The 20,618-nt window shown below is 34.7% G+C and overlaps 1 protein-coding gene across 2 annotated transcripts in view; it reads left to right on the top strand.

Annotated features, from left to right (window-relative positions):
- Positions 1-10,280, top strand: part of PI15 (peptidase inhibitor 15) — a 31,272-nt gene extending 20,992 nt beyond the window's left edge. For both annotated transcript variants that reach the window (XM_072734459.1, XM_026014725.2), the window contains exons 4-6: positions 469-601; positions 722-837; positions 4,347-10,280. In XM_072734459.1, coding sequence (XP_072590560.1) covers positions 469-601; positions 722-837; positions 4,347-4,482 — 385 coding nt within the window. In that variant the 3' untranslated portion in view covers positions 4,483-10,280. The remainder of the gene's footprint in view (positions 1-468; positions 602-721; positions 838-4,346) is intronic.
- The last annotated feature ends 10,338 nt before the right edge of the window (positions 10,281-20,618 follow it).

Genomic DNA, 20,618 nt, shown 5'->3' with positions numbered 1-20,618 from the left:
CATCATCCAACATTCCAAAGACCTATTCTCTTCCATGTACAGGAGAAAAATCAGGTGTGCTATTGTTAAAGTGATTCAAGTTTAAGGGAAAAAACACACTGAGTTCTAGTATCACAACTACTTTTATATATCTAGTTTTTAATTGCATATATGATTCTGGTGGGAGAGATTTTGACATTGATAAAACAAGAAAAATGTGAAGATTCCTGAAATATTTGTATTTCTCTTTTTGAAACAACCAGACATGTACTTAAACAAATGTAGGCTCACTTACATTAGTCCCGAGCATTTTCATGCTTGGCCCTACTTGGAAGAATAGGTGATGATGGTAATTGTGAGGCTTGGATTTGCTCTTGTTTCATCATGAATAATCTGCAAAAAAGAACTATTAACTTACAATTTAACTTGAGTCCCCTATAAATTACCCCTGCTACACTCTAAGTTCTCATTGTTTTTCTTGGTATCTAGATATCGCTCTATTCTCCAGTTGGTCAAGCCATGGTATGATGAAGTGAAAGATTATGCTTTTCCATATCCTCAGGATTGCAATCCCAGATGTCCTATGAGATGTTTCGGTCCTATGTGCACACATTATACTCAGGTTATTTCAATTGTCTTGTTAATTTTTGATTCATAGTTTTAAAAATGCTCTTACTATTTTGGGGAACATGCATTTACTTAGCTTTTACTTCAATTATGATGTATTGGTTTATTTTTGCAGATGGTTTGGGCCACCTCCAATCGGATAGGTTGTGCAATTCATACTTGCCAAAACATGAATGTCTGGGGAGCTGTGTGGCGACGTGCAGTTTACCTGGTATGCAACTATGCCCCAAAGTAAGTACTAGGCTGGATTCTACTTCCTGGAACCTTTTATGATATTAAATATCTCCAGTCTGGTAGTTATTTTAATGTGAATAAGATTTAATTACAATAGCCTCCAATTCTCAATTCTTCTATCATCCCAATAAAAATAATGAGATGAGCAGTTATTTTTCACAGAGACAGAGATTTGGGGCAAAAATTGTAGGCAAAACAATTTGAGATACAGAGATTCACTAAATTCTCTTCACTAACTTATTTTAGTCATGATCATTGTTAAAACAAACACTGCACTCTCAGGCTTTTGATAGTTCTATAAAAGTTATCAGAAAAGAATCTTGTAGGAATTTATCAACACTGACAATATTTTCTTCTATCAGTACTGGAATGTTGGCATATTTTTTTTCATTGGAAAAGCAAAACAGAGTCCTTTCTTCTTGCTTTTAAGAGTAAAGCTTAAAGTTATAGTTTACTAATTTTACAGCTAAGGAGTCTTTCATTGCCAGAAAGGAAAATTAAAATGCTATGACTTCTTTTTAAATTAAAGCTTTGCCATGATTTAAATTTCAATATTGAAAATTTTAAAATTTTTCATTAGGGGAGCCTGCGTAACTCAAATGATTGAGTCCCACTCTTGATTTCACGATCTCAGGGTGGGGCTCCGCTCAGCAGGGAGTTGGCTTGAAATTAGCTCTGTGCCTCTACCTGTGCCCCTCCCCCCCAAGTGTGCATGCATGTGTGCACGCTCTTTCTATCTCTCTCTCAAATAAATAAATCTTTAAAAAAATAAAAACAAAACATTAAATTTTTCATTAGTTCCATTTTATTGTATACATAAAAATGTATTGTGAAAATTGATCAAAGATGATAAAATATAGCCATACTTATAAATATTCTTTATAAGATGAAGATAAATAAGCATTTGTTAACATTTGATAAAATGCCTTCTTGATAACAATAACTCTTCAGATGATAAAATGTTCCAGTATTTATACATGAGTCTGTTCCCATTTGGAGTAAATAGCAAAATGTGCAAAGGATTTATGACACTCTTGGTGTCTTCCAAAGTAAGTCCCAAACAAAGATTTTCTCCAGCTTTGCCAATATGGGGAGGGAATGAGAAAACGTTTCACAAATAACCACATTACTCATTTATATGGTAGTATGCCAGTGGCAGTGTTTTTGCAAAGTTAGAAAAATAGCAATTTTCCCCATGGTCCCCCTTCACAATTATTAGAATAATAAGATTTGGAAAGTAGAATGTGTCTGCATTACAAAAAGCATTAAAATTGTGCATTTGTTTGATATTTTCAGTTTCACACTTTATATTTTCCTATTGAGTCTTTACCCTTCTTCCTGACATAAATAGGCCAAGTAGGACTCAAATAGTGAAAGGGATTTTTATTTCATTTCTTTAGTTATTCTGTTTTTAAACACTGATTCAAATTTTCTAATATTATTAATGAGATATTTGATTCTTTTATAAGTACAGGAGATTAAGATACTGTTTTAATATGCTTTATTTGTTGTAAAAAGAACCATTATTTTGAAACCTAGGCAATGAAAGAAGTTTTAAAATCCTGCCTGATATTTGAGTATGAATTTTCCAATGCCAGTATAAAGTTATCTCAAGCCTGTTTTTTAGGGGGAATAAAGAGAGAGGTGGAGAGAGAGAAGGAAATACAGAAGGAAAATTTAGATGGAATAGGACAAAAAAATAGAAGGATAAATAATATAAGTTTATTAATTGACTGATTTAGTTTTGAATATAATTATCCTCTATTGAGTAAAAGTCTGTGATTTATGTAAAAGTTTGTAATGTAATATGTAATACTTTTTATGTATAATAAAATTGTATTTCTAAGTTTATGTTACCAAAAATATGTGCTATATAATTTCAGAAAGTTGTGTAGAATAAATAGAAAAATGTTAAAATAGCATTGGCTGGGCCCATATACACTTATAGTTTTGGGTAAAGATACAGAGAGAAATAAGATTATGAATATAAAATAGAAGAGGTTAGGATAAAGGAGTGAGCTACACTCATAAGAGAATGGGCCTCCCTGAGTGTTTTGGAGTAAGCAGGCATCATTATCCAAATTATGCTCAAGGAAGCTTATCCAGAGGGCAGAGTATAGAATAAACTAAATAGAGATGGATGCTCTTGAAATATGAAACGCCAATCAGCATGTTTACTATTTTTATGGATAGATAAATTTTTCTCTATAAATATTTTATAGATTTTTTAAATGGCTCAATTTTTAACTGGCTGATTTAAGCAGATATTTTATGTAGATATACTATAAGAGTCACTACTTGAGTTTCCTCAGATCTTAAAGATGAGAACCACTTGCTTCCTATTTTAGCCTCTTACTTACTGTTGTCTTATCTTCAACTCTGAATTTTTACTACTGACTATGAAATCTCCTCCTGACCATTCAGTTCCTTCAAATTGCTGGCTGTTGCTATTTCTCAGTACTCCAGGTACTAATCACCATGCCATTGAAAATACATTTATTACTTTTTCCTTCATAATTGACCAGTTAGGCATTGTGGCTGTTTCCAACTATCATAAATGATGAATTTGATCAGGGCCATAAATACAGGTAACAATACTGACAACACAAAATAATTAAGTTTCATGTGTTTAGCATTATCACAAATAGTACCACTAAAAACAAAAACTGTGAGTTTACACATGTGTAAAGGTTTTGAAATCACCTTTAATTGCATCCCTGAGCCCTTAGTCTCTTATCAATGACAACTTATGACAACTTGCTCATTTCATCATTTCTAAGCCTCCCAGAAAATACTAAGTGCATGTATATATCACCATCCTTAGCATTAGCAGGAGTTTTAAAAATGGGAATATTAAATAAATAAATAAATAAATAAATAAATAAATAAATAAAAATGGGAATATGTCTTGCCAATGTACTCTAGAAGGCAGTTTTAGGGCAGAGACAGATCCGGTGACTGAGTAAGCCTTGAGCCTGGCATCAGACAACTAATTATGTCACCATTCATTGTAGTGCTTCACTTCTTATCTCCAAATTAAGATAATATTAGGTGTTCCAGAGAGAAATATTTAAAAAGTAAGATATTTAGAATAATAAGTTACTGTATAAATAAGAAATGGAGGCATGCCTGGGTGCGTTAAGTGTCTGCCTTTGGCTCAGGTCATTGTCCCAGGGTTCTAGGATCCCAGGGTCCTGGGATGGAACCTAGGTTCCTTGGTCTCTGCTCCACGGGGACTCTGCTTCTCCCTCTGCCTCTACCTCCCCACTCACTAGTTCGTGCTCTCTCATGCATACACACACTCTCTCTCAAATAAATAAATAAAATCTTTTCTTTTTTTTAAGAAATGGATATAATTCTCATTGCCTTTCTAAACTGACAAATGTCTCAAAAAGATCATTACATATCAAGCCACGTGGTCATGTGCATAAGGACAATCATATATTTTTTAATGGGCACTAATGTAGCACTAATGTTATCTTTGTACTTTCTTTTCTTCTTTTTAGGGGAAATTGGATTGGAGAAGCACCATATAAAGTAGGGGTACCATGTTCAGCTTGCCCTCCAAGTTACGGAGGCTCTTGTACTGACAATCTTTGTTTTCCAGGAGTAACGTCAAACTACCTATACTGGTTTAAGTAAGCTTGTATTTCCTCCAGGAAATAGAATGGTTTCTGAGAATCATAGGCATATATATATATTGAGTTTTGCACATATTATACATATTTTATAATAATCTTTTTCCCTTTTATTATTCATTGTATAAATTAGTGTTTGTCTAGTATGTTTGTTTCATCTATGAGGTAATCAAAACATCCATTTCTATCTTCTGACCTCTCAAACCAAGTTAAAATGTTGTATATGTAGTATTGACACTGTCAATACATCCAATTCTAAAAATTGCTTTCTGAAGGAATTATGTTAGATTTGTGAGGAAAAAAAATATATATTTGACCTGTAGTTTATATGTGTGTATGATACATGTACACATATGTGTGTGTGTATATACATGCACAAACATATAATAGATGATGTAACATAGGCAACAATGGGAAATTTAAAATTTTAAATTATGGTGAATTTAAAAATATACAATTCTGAAATATATGTGAGGTGGTGGGACATCTTCAGCACCCATTTTATAATGGGTTATTTACGAAATAACACTCTGTGCTTTCTGGACAAAATAATTTAATTGAGCCACCAAGGATTTCATTCTGGAGGTATTTTGTCTTATTTTGGTTCACCAAAGGATATGCTCAACTTATATGTTTCAAGTCATGCCTTTTGCTTAATCTCTTTTACTGAATTAGTAATCATGTGCTGAGTGCAAGGCACTCTGCTAGTTATTTTCTGGTAATGTAAAGAGAGTGAGATATGGTTCCTGCCTTCAAGAAGCTCACAAAAATATTCAGGAAATAATGCAGTTTAAGATTTTGCTGCAAAATTACATTTTTTTTGACAAATTGATTTTAGTGTATGTTTGAGGAAGTAGATGCCACAATGGTCACCTCTAGATGGGTTAGGTGATGAGGCTCACTGTGTAATCTGTACAGCTTTTGGTTAGCATGAAAATGTAGCTACACCGCTGGAACTAAGAGAGGCAGAGAAGAATTAATTGCCCAGGGATTACTGTATTAGAATATAGTTGTGAGTTTGGAAGGACACACTAAAAAATCTAACATGGCCCAGGACAATTAAGATTTAGGAGATAGGTATTAAAAGTCACAGAAGTAGCGTTACTTGTTATAGATGAGACCTTCAGAAGGGTCTTTCCTGAGTCCAAGATATCTTGAGGCCTGTCAGCCGAGGGTAAAGGGTGCCAGAAACATGTTAGAGGCCAAGGACATTTTCATCTTTTCGTGTCATTAGCTGGCCAGCATCAGTCCAATAACCACGAGCCTCTGGATATCACATTAAAGATCCTGCAGGCACACCGCAGTTATGGATGGGCAAAGTGGCCTTCTTCAGAGGATTTGTTAAGGACTAATTAGCAAATCTTATTTCCATGTCTATGTCGAAGAATAATTTTCAGTTCCCCACTGAGTTTGATTGTGGAAGTTAAATCAAAGTCACAATAAAATTTTCACTCATGTGATTTTGGAACTGCAATGTTTCCTCATGCAGGAGATCACTATTAGAGAAGAAAATTTAACATCTGGGTCAAGACACTTACATTATGTGGCGTGTGGGGGGGGGGGTGAGAGAGAATGAAAGAAAGGGAGAATTGTGAGTGAGATTCAAGTTATGTAAAGCTTTTGTAGAATTACAGATAAGCAAACAAGTTAGTTCCAGAGTGCAAATAACAGAAAGAAGCTACTTGTTTAAAATTCTCTACACATTTGCAATTTCTTAGGGCGGATGCACTGAAAAATGGCAGTTAATTAAATCCAGTCAATGAGGGAAAAATCCACCATCTGGAGTTTAGGTTTACATGATGACAAACAATTGGCCTGATTTCCTTTACAAATTAAATGTGGTGACCAAATATTTTGATATTATACTACTCTGCTTTTGTGGGCTCATATATAGACTTTATTAAAAACAAATATTTTTGGAGACTGAATGGAGAAGAGGAATAGTTGTAAGATTCAGGCCCCAGTCTAACTTTTATCTAACTATGGGCAATTGGAGAGGAGGCTAATTAGTAGGATGTTTACTTGATTTATCTAGAAAGTATTTTCAGCTTTCATTTTCCTATACTTGTTCTACAGAAGGAGCAAAAGTGCTATTAAACAAAGATGACTATTCTCAGTTCCAGTCCTGTTGCTGGATTGCTTGTGTGGCTTGATTTCTCACTTCTGAAAAAGGATAATGATATTTGCTACATATTTCACAGAGGTTCCCCTGAGGCTAAAGTTATGCTATTAGTAGTAATTTATGAATATTAAAAGCATCATGAGTGTGAAACTTATTTGGGATAAATTAAGTTTATGAGCTTCTCTTTGGCAGAAACTCTGTCTGATTCTTTGTATTCATCCCAGTTTCTTATATACTGGCTGTAAGGTAATAAGTATCTAATAGATGTGTCTATGGGTATATTTTTAGAATTAACTAAAAAGTCTAGAATTGCAACAATTCAGAGGAGTCCCACCTTTCTATGTTTTATTAAGACAAAAAAGTTCTTAACTATAAAGCTCTGAACACATCAAAAATCCAGATAAATCATCAAACATACCAGATTAAGACTACGGTCAAGGTGTGTATGATTATACCATAGCCCTTTCCAAATCACAACGAGAGCTATAGACTTATTTATAATTTAACAACTCAGCTGAAAATATAACGGGTATTTTTGTTATGCTATGTGTATTTCTTAAAGTTAGTAATATAAAGTAGGCATGTGAAATGTTTTATTTTCCGGGCTAAGGCAAATGAAAATTTGCTGGTGTCAACAGTGTGTCCTGTTTTTCACAGCATTCAACCATGGTGCTAGGATAGCTACTTCTCACTGTAATTTCCAGGGGCAGAAAGAGTGGGCATCAGATATTTCTTAAGAGCTGCTTCCAATAGTCAATGTTGAGGCTTTCATTTCAAAACCTATGACTCACACACACACAAAAAAAAGAGCATTTTACATATTCTACATTCTACAGCACTGATCCTCTCTATGGCATGGATTTTTCAAATCACCCTCTGATTCAGAAAAAGAGTAAGAAAACTTCTATCACAGTATAGTTTTTCTTTTTGGCTTCTGTGTCATCAGAAGACTGGAAAAATTACGATCTTAACTATGAAACTGATGGGTTTCTTTATAGAACTGTACTGGTGTTGTGGAGGCACAGTGTTAATGTTACTGATTATGACAGATAAGCTTGATTTTACAATGTAATGGATATGATTTCTGTTATGATCATTGTTGCCACTGTTTGATAGCCTAAGCAGTGTGATTTCTGCGGTCTGTCAGGGTTTCCCTACCAGCTTCATTTGGCAGCACAGTCATGTACACTTGAAACCTTTGTGGAAAGATGCATTTGAAAGCTCTGTGCTGCTTCAGCACAGGGCTGACCAAACACTAAGGCAAGTTTACCTGATACTATTTAAATTGAAGCAGCATGCATTTTTCTCATTAATTCAGACTATTTAAATTGAAGCAGCATGCATTTTTCTCATTAATACGTGCTTGCGTTAAATCAACTCATAATATCGATGGAAGCAAAGTTGATACATTTAGACCAGCTGAAGTGTTTTGTGTTCATACCCTGCTTTTTAAATGAATATATAAGCTAAACAGATCATTTGAATGCGTCCAGGACCTCAGCCTATGGTCAATGTTCACCTCTCGTATAACATTCCCTTGCTCCTCAGTATCACAGGATGCAAATTTTGACATAAATGGAAGCTTTAACCTACTGAAGTGTTTACAGAGAGTGAAGTTATATTTCTGCCATAAACACACCCACACCCACACACACACACACACACACACACGACTTACATTGTCATTATATGTGTGGGGGAAAGCATATTTAAACACATGCAAAATTATTTTTAAGACTTATGCCATGATATAATTTTGAATTATGAGAGGTCAATCAAAAACTTAGAAAGTTTAACAATTCACTCATTAATGGTGCTGAAAATGCGTTACAATGACCATATCCTTGCTACGATTTTGAGGTTTCTTTTCAGTTAAGGTTTTTATTAAGTGTGAACTATCATTATTGATTCTGGTGCTAAACACGTGGTGCTAAATGAATCGTTAGCATTAATAGCTTTAGTGATGCTCTTTTTATTCATTGTTAAAAGTGGTATCCATTCAATTTCTGATTCAGAAATATTAATAAAATCCTGTTAAATTAATCTTACCCAGAAAGAGGCCAGTGAACTCTCTTTATGTCTAACTGCCCAACATTATTTAGATGTTACAGAATGTAAATATGCTTCTTTAGAAGTCATCAATTTTCTTTTTTAAGGCATTTTTTGCTTGGCAATGTCCAAATTCAAGTATCACCTGAAGGGTAGAGTGCACCTACACCAACCATGCTGCAGGCACTGGCGCCCTCTGGTGATTGTGAAGATACATTTTTGATGGCTGCTTGGCCTGCAAAAAAGGCCATTTCTTTGGTTCAAAAAAATTTAAGATTTTCAGTATTGGAATTCTTGAATGCTCTTTAAATCTGACAACATTTGAAGATGCTTGGCACTATTGACATAAGTTTTGAAGAGAATAAGAATTTATCTTGGCGTCCACTTTCCTAAATAATATTTTTTTATGATATTTTAATTCTAAGGTGCTTAATGAAGTGGGTTTTTTTGAACTAGATATTGCTAAAGTATATTCTCATTTGGTTTAAATCATAAATATAATTAGAGTTAAAATTAGCAAACAGAATTATAAGTGTGTCTCATTTTCAGAAGTGATTATTTTTATTTAATATAATACATAAGATTAAGAGGAGATATGTCAAAAAATGAATTTCATAAAAAGGGATTATCCATTGGTCTAAAATTTGATAATATTCTTTACTCATACTATTTAGCTAATGATAAAATCATATTCCATTCAAAGTCCTTCTACCCTAACAGATGTACATACAAACTTAGAATTATATCACTGGATATAGTTAATGAAAACAAAATTTTTAGGTAAACTTCCAGTTGAGGTATGTTATTGACATTATGTGTATGTATCACATAATTGTGATAATCTGTTTTAACAGAAATATTTCTTAAGCTATGTTAGTATGACCAAATGAAATATATTTTGAAGCAGTTTTCCACATTAGTATTTTCAAACTTATTTTAAAGCAAGAGAACACTTTTTATGATCTCAATTATATATAAAAGTTCTAACGTATACTACACACAAAATGGATCTGCTTCTAGCCCAAACCTTCCCCAGTGCCTGGGAAGTTTCATCTGAGAGCCATAGGATTCTATCAAGCAGAAAAACATTGATCTAAAACATCTAATTCCCCCAATTTTTCTCTAAAATCAGGTAATTAAAGCAAGAAAAAATGAGACACTAAATCATTTCAATACCCACTTCACTTTACGTATGTTTAGAAGCTTCTGGTTTGATGAAGTATTAAATACTGACTTTAACTGGTGCTTGGAGATAGATTGCAGGATCTTGTGTTTTGTTATTTGACAAACAGAATTTTGGTACAATAGTAGTTTGAGAATTGGAGATCATTGTGGTGCATATATGAAAATAATGCATTTTTACAGTATCTAAATATTTCAAATATGTACATAATCCTAAAACACACTATATCATTTTAGATTTTTTTAAAGATTAATTTGGATAAGTTTTATTCATTACCTAACACTGTGGCAGTAAAAGGTGCTTTGATGTTGTGATATAATGTCATGAATGTGTATATACATAAAACCTGTGTAAACCTCTCCTTATAAAGCATAGCAAGTGTAGCTTTTTGAGCTCTGCTGTATTTTCTTTCTTTCAATAAAATATTATAATTGTTTTGTTTTAAAAATATGTCTGTTTTCTTTTTGATAGAGTTTTAAAATAGAACTAGAAGGCATGATAATTTTGATAAGCTATGATGAACTACTTTTCCAAAACAACAATGATTCTATCTTTAATGCATCACTGAAACACACCAAAAATATTCTATTTTCCTTTTTTCCCCTTTTTTCTTCCCTTCTTTGCCTCATTCTTTCCTTCTTCCCTTCTTTTTCTACTCAATTCCAATAAATATGTTGAAGTGCAAATATAAAAGGAATTTCTATGGAGGAAGAGAAAAAGATCAATGCATCAAGAAGTGCTGGCTGAGGAAAATTGCAGCCATTTGAACATTAATGTTTTTATGCTTCCCTACATAGAGAGCCTAGAGAGAAACCATTGATGTTCTTGGGGGAGAGGCACACCTCAGGCCACTAACTGGCCAAGGAGAAAGGATTAAGTCAAGGATCTGAATCTAGGACTTTAAATTTCTCCTTACCATATGTGATACCGTGATTTATTATAAGAAATACATATTTGGTCCTCCTCTGGTTTCTGGCTCACAGCTCCCCAAACACTTGGAATTTCTAAGTTTGACAGAGAGTTAGAAAGGTGTGTTTTGCTGTGTTAATGAGGTGACTTTTGGAAAATACTTAAGAATGGCGGCTGGTTGGCAAGGGAGCCAACCATGTAAACAGAGGCTTGGAATTTTCAATCCCACCTCCTGATTTCATAGAGGAGAGGGGCTAGAGGTTGAATCAACAGCCAGTGGTCAATGATATAATCAATCAACCCTATCTATTGCCAGCCTCTATAAAAACACAAAAACTACAGGGTTCTGAGAGCTTTTGGGTTGGTGAACACTTGGAGATGCAGGATAATGATGCACCAGAAGAGGGCATGGAAGTTCTTGCCCTTCCCACATACCTTGCTTTATGCACCTCTTCCATCTGTCTGCTCCTGAGTTATATCCTTCTATAATAAACTGGTAATCTAGTAAGTAAAATGTTTCTCTGGGTTCTTTGAGCTACTCTGACAAATTACTTGAGCCCAAGAAAGAAGTGCTGGGAACCTCTGATTTATAGCCAGTTGGTCAGAAGTACAGGTAAAACCTAGACTTGCATCTGAACTCTAAGGAAAGAGTCACATGAACCCCAATCTATAGCTGGTGGCTAGGAAGCATCGGTAATACCTGGGCATGTGGGTGGCATCTGAGGTGGGAAGCAGTGTTGTAGGACTGGACCTTGACCTGTGAGATCTGATGCTAGCTCTAAGTAGATAGTATCAGAATTGAGTTGAATTCCTGAACATCCTGCCAGTGTCTAAGAATTGCTTGATGTGTGGGAAGTTCCCTACCCCCTCTCACACACACACACATACATACACACACACACACACACACACACACTGGAATTGCTACCACAACCAATTTACTATATTTCACCCAAGATAAGAAAACCTTACTAACCTGAGCCTTTTCAGAGGGTCTCCCCCGGAGCCCCGTGTCTCTCTGTTAATTGCTTCTATTTCTCCTGCTAGTTCTCTTTTCATGTCACTCCCTCATCTCTCAAGCCTCTAGTTTCCTATCCACATGTCTGGAAAGTTACAAAGTGGATTGGCTGAATGGTATGTCCACATAAGGAAATACTATGCAAATGGAAAACAGAATGAGAAAAACCTCTGTACCCTGGTAGAGAGTAGTGTCCCAGCATATCATACTAAGTGAAAAAGCATGATACACAAGTATATAACTAGAATGTTCTCCTGGTAAATATTCGTGGAAATAATACACATATACGCACATGCAGTTGTAATATATGTTTGTTTTTATTTGTAAAAAGTAGAATCATAAATTTGAAAGCATAAAAATGATTACCTATGAGAGTAAGAAGAGAATAGGATGGAGACAACAATATTTCAAATAACTTTGAAATATAATGAGTATATATCCTTAGTGGAATATATTGTAAAGACAGAGCTACAAAGAAACACTTTACTGGCTCTCTGTAGTAGTATGAGTAGAGAAAGGAGGAGGGAAAATACTGCAACTCCGTAATTAGGGTACTCTTTTTAGGAATCAAAGTTTTTTGATGTAAGAAAAAAAGAAGCATAATTTCCAAAAAAGGTAAGTAACACCAAAATATTAAAATGAACCTGAAATATTAAATATGAATTATTACCTCAAGAGATCTTCTTTTTGAAAATTAATATTTTTAGCTTTGAATGGTAAAGAGCCCAGGGTCTGTGGCAGTCCAATAACAATAAGTACATTTATTGCCCAGATTGTTATCTCTGACACCATTCACCACTCAAAGTAATGCTTGACATCACCTCAGCTGCCAACAGCCTAATCCAAGCCGCCATTGTTTCTCACAGATTAATGATGTCCAATGTGGCGTTTGTGCTCCCACAGAATGCACAAGAAGAACCATTAAGAAAAGTGCTTAAAAAACACAAGAACTCCTACTTATATTTAATTTTATCTAAGGAAAAAAAAAAAGAAAAAAGATTACCAAGATTTTCTATAGGATAAAAGGTTGACCCCCTCTCCCTCCCAGATCCACATATGTGAGGCTGCATGTCTCCAGAGGCAAGTGGGGTGTCCTGAAGGATTGGTGGGCTGTCCAAGGCAGCTCCTCATGAGACTGTCTGCTATGGATTTCTCTGCTTCCACTTTCACTCTTTGATAGTCCACCACTACACAGTTTCTGTATTGATCTTTTTGAAAGTCAACTACATTCAATAACTTTCTGCACAAAATCTTCTAACGTCATCCAATGCACTCAGTGCATCCAGTGCACTGTCATTACTTAATATGTAACTTCTACTGGGCTAGCTTCTGCTTCATTTAACATCCTACTCTACTCTCCCGCAGATCGCTCTTGCTTGCTTTCTGCCAAATTCACCCTGTATTTGGGCTTTTGCACTTGTTCTTCCTTCTGACTGGCATATCCTCCTCCTAGACAGTCACGTGACTTTTCTCTCTCTCTCCCTTCAATCTGCCCCCCACCCCATAGATAGTTTTCCCGCCCTTATCACTCTCTATCTCTCTTTGCATTTTTTGCTTCCATAGAGCTACCACTATGATAACTGAGCTAAGACCTGCTTGTGTGCATGCTGCTAATTGCATTACATGTATTGGTCTACTCTCTATCTCTCCCAGTAGAATGTAAGCCTCATAAAGGCAGGCACTTTATCTTATTTATTACCATATTTCCAGGGCCCCAGAATATACTTAGGACTTTGTAGGTGCCCAGTAAATATTTGTGAGGTAGATCAATAAATGAATGGAGATGCAAAGATTAAATGAGTAATGATGTAAAGAATTCCTTGCATACAGCAATTAGTAAGGAATAAATAAAAATATTTTTACAATCGCTATTATTTTTTCATGATGTTCTGAAAAAATAACTAGGCCTTAGAGAGTTTCTGGTAACAGAATCAATTTGCCACAGAAGCAGTTAACCAAGCCTGTTTTTCCAGAAAACCAATATCTCTCATCTAAGTTACTTTTATTTTTTAATCTGTAGCTGAAATCAGAATTAAATTAATATCCTCTTGGGAACAGGTCCATGTAATCTGAATGGTCAGCTTATGATAGAGATTGCCTAGAGAGACATTTTTATATTGACCCCTGATTTCACCCTTATATGGGAAAGAATGAAGAAAAGAATGCTAGTTCTGAGAGAACAGCACCAAATTCTTCAGCTTTTTCCTGCACTATTTGTACTTAAAAATGAGAGTAGGCCACAAAGAAAGAAGAAATAAGTAAAACAAAGTATGTCAAGGTTTGCATTTGCTCAGTAATTCCTTGTGAATCAAATAGGACAAACTGGAAATAATATAATTAATTGTCATGTGTACAACCTGGGTCTTTCTCTATAGCATCTAGTGAGTTCTTGTACACAGAACACTGAGACGATGAGAAATCTATTTTGACTGGATTCATGAACTGAAACCATCAAACCACCAATAAAAATTAATTAAAAAAAAGGAAAAAAAATAAAAAAATAAATAAAATATAAAAATATAAAAATATGAAACCATCAAACCAAAGTGAAGGGGGAACATATTCAAGTAGGGAAAAAAAAAACAAAGTCTAAGAACATGAAATACCTTTTTAGAGATAGAAAATAAAATTATAAATCATACTATATAATAGAACTATCTAAAATTATAATTAATAAGTTTTCAAAAAATTAAAAATTTTTCCTGAAGTAAAAAATAATGTCCATTTCTTTTTAATACTTTCCTGTTTATTAATAAACAGACTCATTATAGGTAGCCATTCTGTGTTTTTACAGATAAGGAAGGACAATTTTTTCGTAGTGTTTCTCAATAAGAATGATGTTGACATTTGGGATAGGAAAATATTTTATTGCCGGGGACCAGCCATGGCCTGAAAGGCATTTATCATCCCTGGCTCCTCTGAATGCTAAATGCCTATAGAAATGTTTTCAGTTTCTACAGAATGATGACAACCAAAATTACCTGTATACATTTTTAAGTGCCCTTAGAGGGGGAAGGGTGCATAATATCCTTGATTTAGAGTCGTGATAGAGGCATTCATGAGTAAGCATATCAAAACCAAATTAGTCTGATGAATGCCTTAAATTCCTCTTTGGGGTGCTCATTCCCATATTTCATTGTAATTATGCACATAGGTCCTCATTTTTCTCATATTTTTTGAGTCCCAGCTATGTGTCAGATTCTATTCTAGGTTTGGGAGCTCTGCAGTGAACAAACCATAAAAATCCATGCTTCCATGGAATTTACATTCTAGAGGTGGGGACATTGACAATAAACAAAGCAAGAAAGCAAGACATGGATTATGTCACAGAGTCACAAATGTGATGGAATAAAAATAAAGTAGATGAAGAGTGGGAAGTACAAGAAGGAAGTGTACTCAATTTTGCATGAAGGGTCGGGAAAGGGCCTAACTAGAGTAACATATCAGCAAAGATATGAAAAATTTGAAAGAGACAGCTATGTGGACAATATACCAAGGTACATACAATGTGGATCTCTGGGGAAGAAGTTTCCAGGCAGAGGTTGGCTGTGTCACAGACTTGCAGCAAAATGAGGGAAGAAAACAATAGTAGAATGAAGTCGCAGAGATTCCAGACCAGGTTGTAGGGGATATAGAGTATTTAAGGGGTTTGGCTTTTATTCTAAGTGAAATGGAAAATCACTGAGAGTTTTGAGCAGAAAAGCATCATAATCTGACACATTAGAAGGATCTCTCTGGCCGTCTACTCTCTGTAGAGTCAGGGAGGCTTTTTTTTTTCTTTTTTCTTTTTTTTCTTCTATTTTAATCAGTTGGAATTTTTTTTTAAAGAAATGCAGACATTTAATTTTTTTCCCTGTCCCCCACCTCCCTCTTCTCCAGAGACCCTCAGTTTGTTTCCTATGATTAAGAGTCTCTTATGGTTTGTCTAGAGGCTATCTTTATTAAGACTTTGTTCTGTCAATCACTTTTTCTTTCTCTTATATTTTTACTCTTCCTCCAAGCCCAGAATAGCACAAAAGTCACTGTCTTATCTGCTTTTCAATCTCTCATTACTCAGCTTGTTCTCTTTCTTTTTTGAGAACCAATAGCCCTTGAACCGTGTCTATACACTGGCTTATCCACTTTTTAATTCCCTACTGTTTATCGACTCATACCATCTGTACTCACTGATTTCAGATCCTGGTTACCCCTTTCGTCTTTGATGCTTTTCAATTCATTCATTTATTCTATAAGTATTCATTGAGCATATTTACATATCAGCTAGTATTCAAGATAAAAATCAGACAAAGTAACTGCTTATCAGAAGCTTACAGTGCACTGGAGAGGGAGGAAATAAACAAATAAATACCTAATAAAATGTCCAGGGGAGGTAATTGTTATAAAAATAAATAAATAAAGCAGGGAAAGGAGAGAGTGGATAAAGGGTACTTTCGATGGTGGTAGTCAAAAAGGAGCTCACTGAGGAGGTGAAATTTGAGCAAATACTAGAATGATGTTTGTTCTTCATCAAATGAAACAGCCTGGGAGCATTTCTGTGATCTATTTACTGAAAACTAGTAGCACTTCTTATTTTCTTCAGTCTTTCTGTTGCTTTCAAGGCAGTCTTCATTCTGCTTTGTTTGTTCATTTGTTTTTAATTCTTCTCCTTGGGTTCTATACTCTCCTTGAGGTCTATTATCTCTGGGACATTTCAGTGGTTCAAGCTGGTTCTTAAATATGATTGTGAAACTTTATTTATGGTATACCCAATTGCTAAATTAGTCTCTTTTTAAAAATATTTTATTTATTTATTTGAGAGAGAGTGCACACAAGCCTGGAAAGAGGCAGAGAGACAGAGGGAGAGAGAGAGAGAGAGAGAGAGAGAGAGAGAGAGAGAGAGAGAGAAGCAGACTCCCTGCTGAGCATGGAGCCAGACCAAGGGGCTCAATCCCAGGACCCCAGGATCATGACCAACTGAGCCACCAAGGCACTCCTGATTCAGTCTTTGTGAGGCCAACCCTGACATGTATCTTCCCTATTCAAATATTTTCCTTTGCTTCTTGTCTGCACAGAATAAGTGCAAATAACATTTCCTTACATTTAAGCCTCCCCTATGCTGAGGTAAGAGTTTTTGTTGATAGCTTTTTCTGGTATGCCTCACACACATTTTCTGCAGAGGAACTAACCTAAACTTCCCAACATCTCTGTTTCTTCTTGTGTAGTTTACATTGTCCGGATGCTTACATGTGTGTATGCATATGTGTATATCCTCCTCAATGCACATCTTTTTCACACAGCTTTATTTTACCTTCTCTGGCAATCTTTGGCTTCAAGCTTGTTCTTTAAGCTTTTCTTTAAGCACCAATAACACTGAACAGTATCTAAATTATTGCATTTACCTCTTAGCCTCCCTTATTGCATATTCAAAAATATTCCAAAAATCTTATTTCATTATGCTGCAAGGTCTATGCCAGGGTCTTTGTATTACAAAGTATTAGCACAGAATAGCCTTTCACCGCTGAAATAATTGCTTCTATGTGGTCAAGCTGCCACATTATTTGTGCTATGGTCACATATTCGCAGATACATGAGTGACCAACAGATGCCACTCTTGTAACTATCTGTAGTAGCATGCTTCTGCTAAAAAAACTCAGGAACTTAAAACAATCTCATCTTAGGAACATTTAGATATTTCTTTTGCATTATTTATGTTAAATATAGAAGCAATAACCAATACATGTTAACAAAATCTATGTCAAGAATATGCAAATAATTTTAAGTTCCCCAACCTTTGACAAAATAATGTAATTCATCCTTTAGTTAGACAGGCAGGTGGATGTGATTTTCTTGAAGATATCTGAGAATGTGGTTGAAGAGAAACATTGACTAATTAAGAGTTTGAGTAATTTATATAGGGTTGTAAATATTAAATAATTGTTTAGTGTTATACTTTATGCTTAATTAAAAGCATTTTCAAAAGTTAATCTTTTGAAAGATTAGGTATTTTATATTTAATAAAAACTTAGGAATCAATTACAATGTAAGAGTTGATCCCTTTATTCAGTAAATCTATTGATTTGGGGGAAAATATAACTTTATAATTCAAATAACTAATTCTTAATTGACTGCAGGAAGCAAATACTATTCAGAGAATTTTAAAGCACTTATTCAATTTTCTAGTTTCTTAATTTTTAAATGAGCGAAATACACAAAATAAAAATATATAATAGCATAATAAAGTCATTTTTATTAATATGATCATACAATTAATAAAAATTATTTTTCATATGTTTCACATAGATACACATCTGCACATATTGGGAACAAAGGGTCCATATTATTTGCGGTCTACTCATTCCACTAGTGAAAAAGATAAACAGCTATAGTATATTATTAAATGTGCTATAATCCAATGTTCTAGGAGAGGACACCTAGGAGAAACCTAGGGTCTGTGCGTGCATAGGTATGGGCTCTTCAAAAACTTTCTGAAGAATCTACCATCTGAACTAAGTTCTCTCTCCCTTTGCCACTTTTTCGTGATCCATAATGATAGTTCAAGTTTTACATTCCTCTGATTTACTGAATTTTTCCCCCAAGTGTTGTGAGACATTTGCCAAGGATTTAAAAAGCTCTATAACCCCAATTATCATATCATATATATATATATATATATATATATATATATATATATATATATATATAAAATAAACTACCCTAAGTACATCACAGTCAAATTGCTAAAAGTCAAAGAAAGATCTTAAAAGCAATAGGAACTAAAAGCCCATCGTCAGTAATAAAACAATGACTGATGGGTGACTTTTCAATAGAAATTCTAGACGAGGGATCCCTGGGTGGCGCAGCGGTTTAGCGCCTTCCTTTGGCCCAGGGCGCGATCCTGGAGACCTGGGATCGAATCCCACGTCGGGCTCCCGGTGCATGGAGCCTGCTTCTCCCTCCGCCTGTGTCTCTGCCTCTCTCTCTCTCTCTCTCTCTCTCTATGTGACTATCATAAGTAAATTAAAATAAAAAAAAAAAGATTTAAAAAAAAAAAGAAATTCTAGACGATGGAATGCAAAGGAATAACGTTTTTAAAGTATTGTATTAGAGGTAGAAAACCTCCAACCTAGAAGTCCATACCAATAGAAACAGTCTTTCAAAAATGAAGACGAGGAACGCCTGGGTGGTTCAGTGGTTGAGCGTCTGCCTTGGGCTCAAGGCATGATCCCAGAGTCCCGGGATCAAGACCCACATTGGGCTCCTTGCATGTAGCCTGCTTCTCCTATCTCTGCCTCTGTCTCTGCCTCTCTATGTCTCTCATGAATAAGTAAATAAGATCTTTAAAAAAAAAAACAAAAATGAAGACGAAATCAACATAACTGCAGATTAAAAGAAAACGAAGTTGAGAGAATTATTGCTAAGTACCTATGTTGTCAGAAATATTAATGGGATTAATTGATATTAATAGGATATCTTCAGATCAAGAAAGTGATCCTAGCTGGAAAAATAAAACTATAGAAAGAAATGAAAAGCATCAGAAAGGTGAATATACGATTAAATATAAATAAATATTAGCTATTTAACAATAATAATGATGTTTCTTACAGTTTATAAAATATCCAATAATACACATGCAAAAATAATGCAACAATATTGCAATAATGCAAATAGTCCAGGGAAGGAAAAGTTTTCCTTTCTTTCATTCTAGGTTCTTTGATTGGTCTATTAACTAAATTGACATAAGACAGATTGACAAGAGAAAAACAAATTTCACTTTGTACATATGGGAGTCCATAAAAATATGGAACTCAAAAAAGTGACCAAAGCAAGCAGCTTTTATACCTTTCGGACAAACAATAAATTTGTGAAGAATTGACAAGACAAAGAGATTTAGGGTAATAAGTTAATGAAGAAGTAACAAGGTTTGTTTATAAAGCCTTCTTAGCCCTAAATTCCCTACCCTAATTATAAGGGTGTCTCTCTTCCTCTTGGTAGAGGGAAGATACATTTTACATGGGAGATTTACTTACCGCTTTCAGGAAGAAAAAGGAGGGTCGTAGTGTCCTTCTTGCCCTGGATTTTTCTCAAGTAACTTTAATTCAAAATAATCAATATGCCAATATACTTGGATATGGCATATCTTCCTCTCTTTCAGGGATAAATGGAATTAAACTGTTATAAGTTTCTTACATTGATGAGGAATAGTAGCAGTATTAATTTAACGATTTAAGAAATCATACCTTAGGATGCTTGGATGGCTCAGGTGGTTAAGTGTTCAATCCTTGGTTTCAGGTTTCAGCTCAGATCCTGATCTTAGGGTCCTGAGATTGAGCCCACATTGGGCTCTGCACTCAGTGTGGAGTCTGGAGTAAGCTGAAGTTTCTCCCTCCCCTTTTGTCCCTCTCCCCACCTTGCATACTCACTCTCTCAAATCAATCAATCAATCAATCAATCAATCTTTTTTAAAAAAGAAAGAAATCATATTTTAATCTCCAGAGCAGTCATTTAAGGAATGATAAAACATGTAGGAAAAAGAGTCTAATAGAACAGGAAAATGAAAAGGAATTGATTAATTGAAATAAGTCAAGAAAGAAAGAATTAAGAAACAGAGAAGAGGTGGACAAATGGGAGATAAATAGCTGGCTGTTAGTTTAAAATCCAGCTATATCAGTCTTTAATCACATTAAAGACTAATTATTCCTTGATTCTACAGGAATATATAAGAATTATAAATTTTACGTACCAAATGGCATAGCTTCAATATCAAGAGATGATAGAATTAAGAGAAAAAGTAGACAATTCAACAATCATAGAGGGGGGTTTAAGACATGTCTTAGTGACAGAATCAGCACACACAAAAATTAGGAAGCTCATAGAAGATCT

Source organism: Vulpes vulpes, chromosome 13 (genome assembly GCF_048418805.1).
Source record: "Vulpes vulpes isolate BD-2025 chromosome 13, VulVul3, whole genome shotgun sequence".
NCBI lineage: Eukaryota > Metazoa > Chordata > Mammalia > Carnivora > Canidae > Vulpes > Vulpes vulpes.
This window is presented reverse-complemented; position numbering and strand designations above follow the sequence as displayed.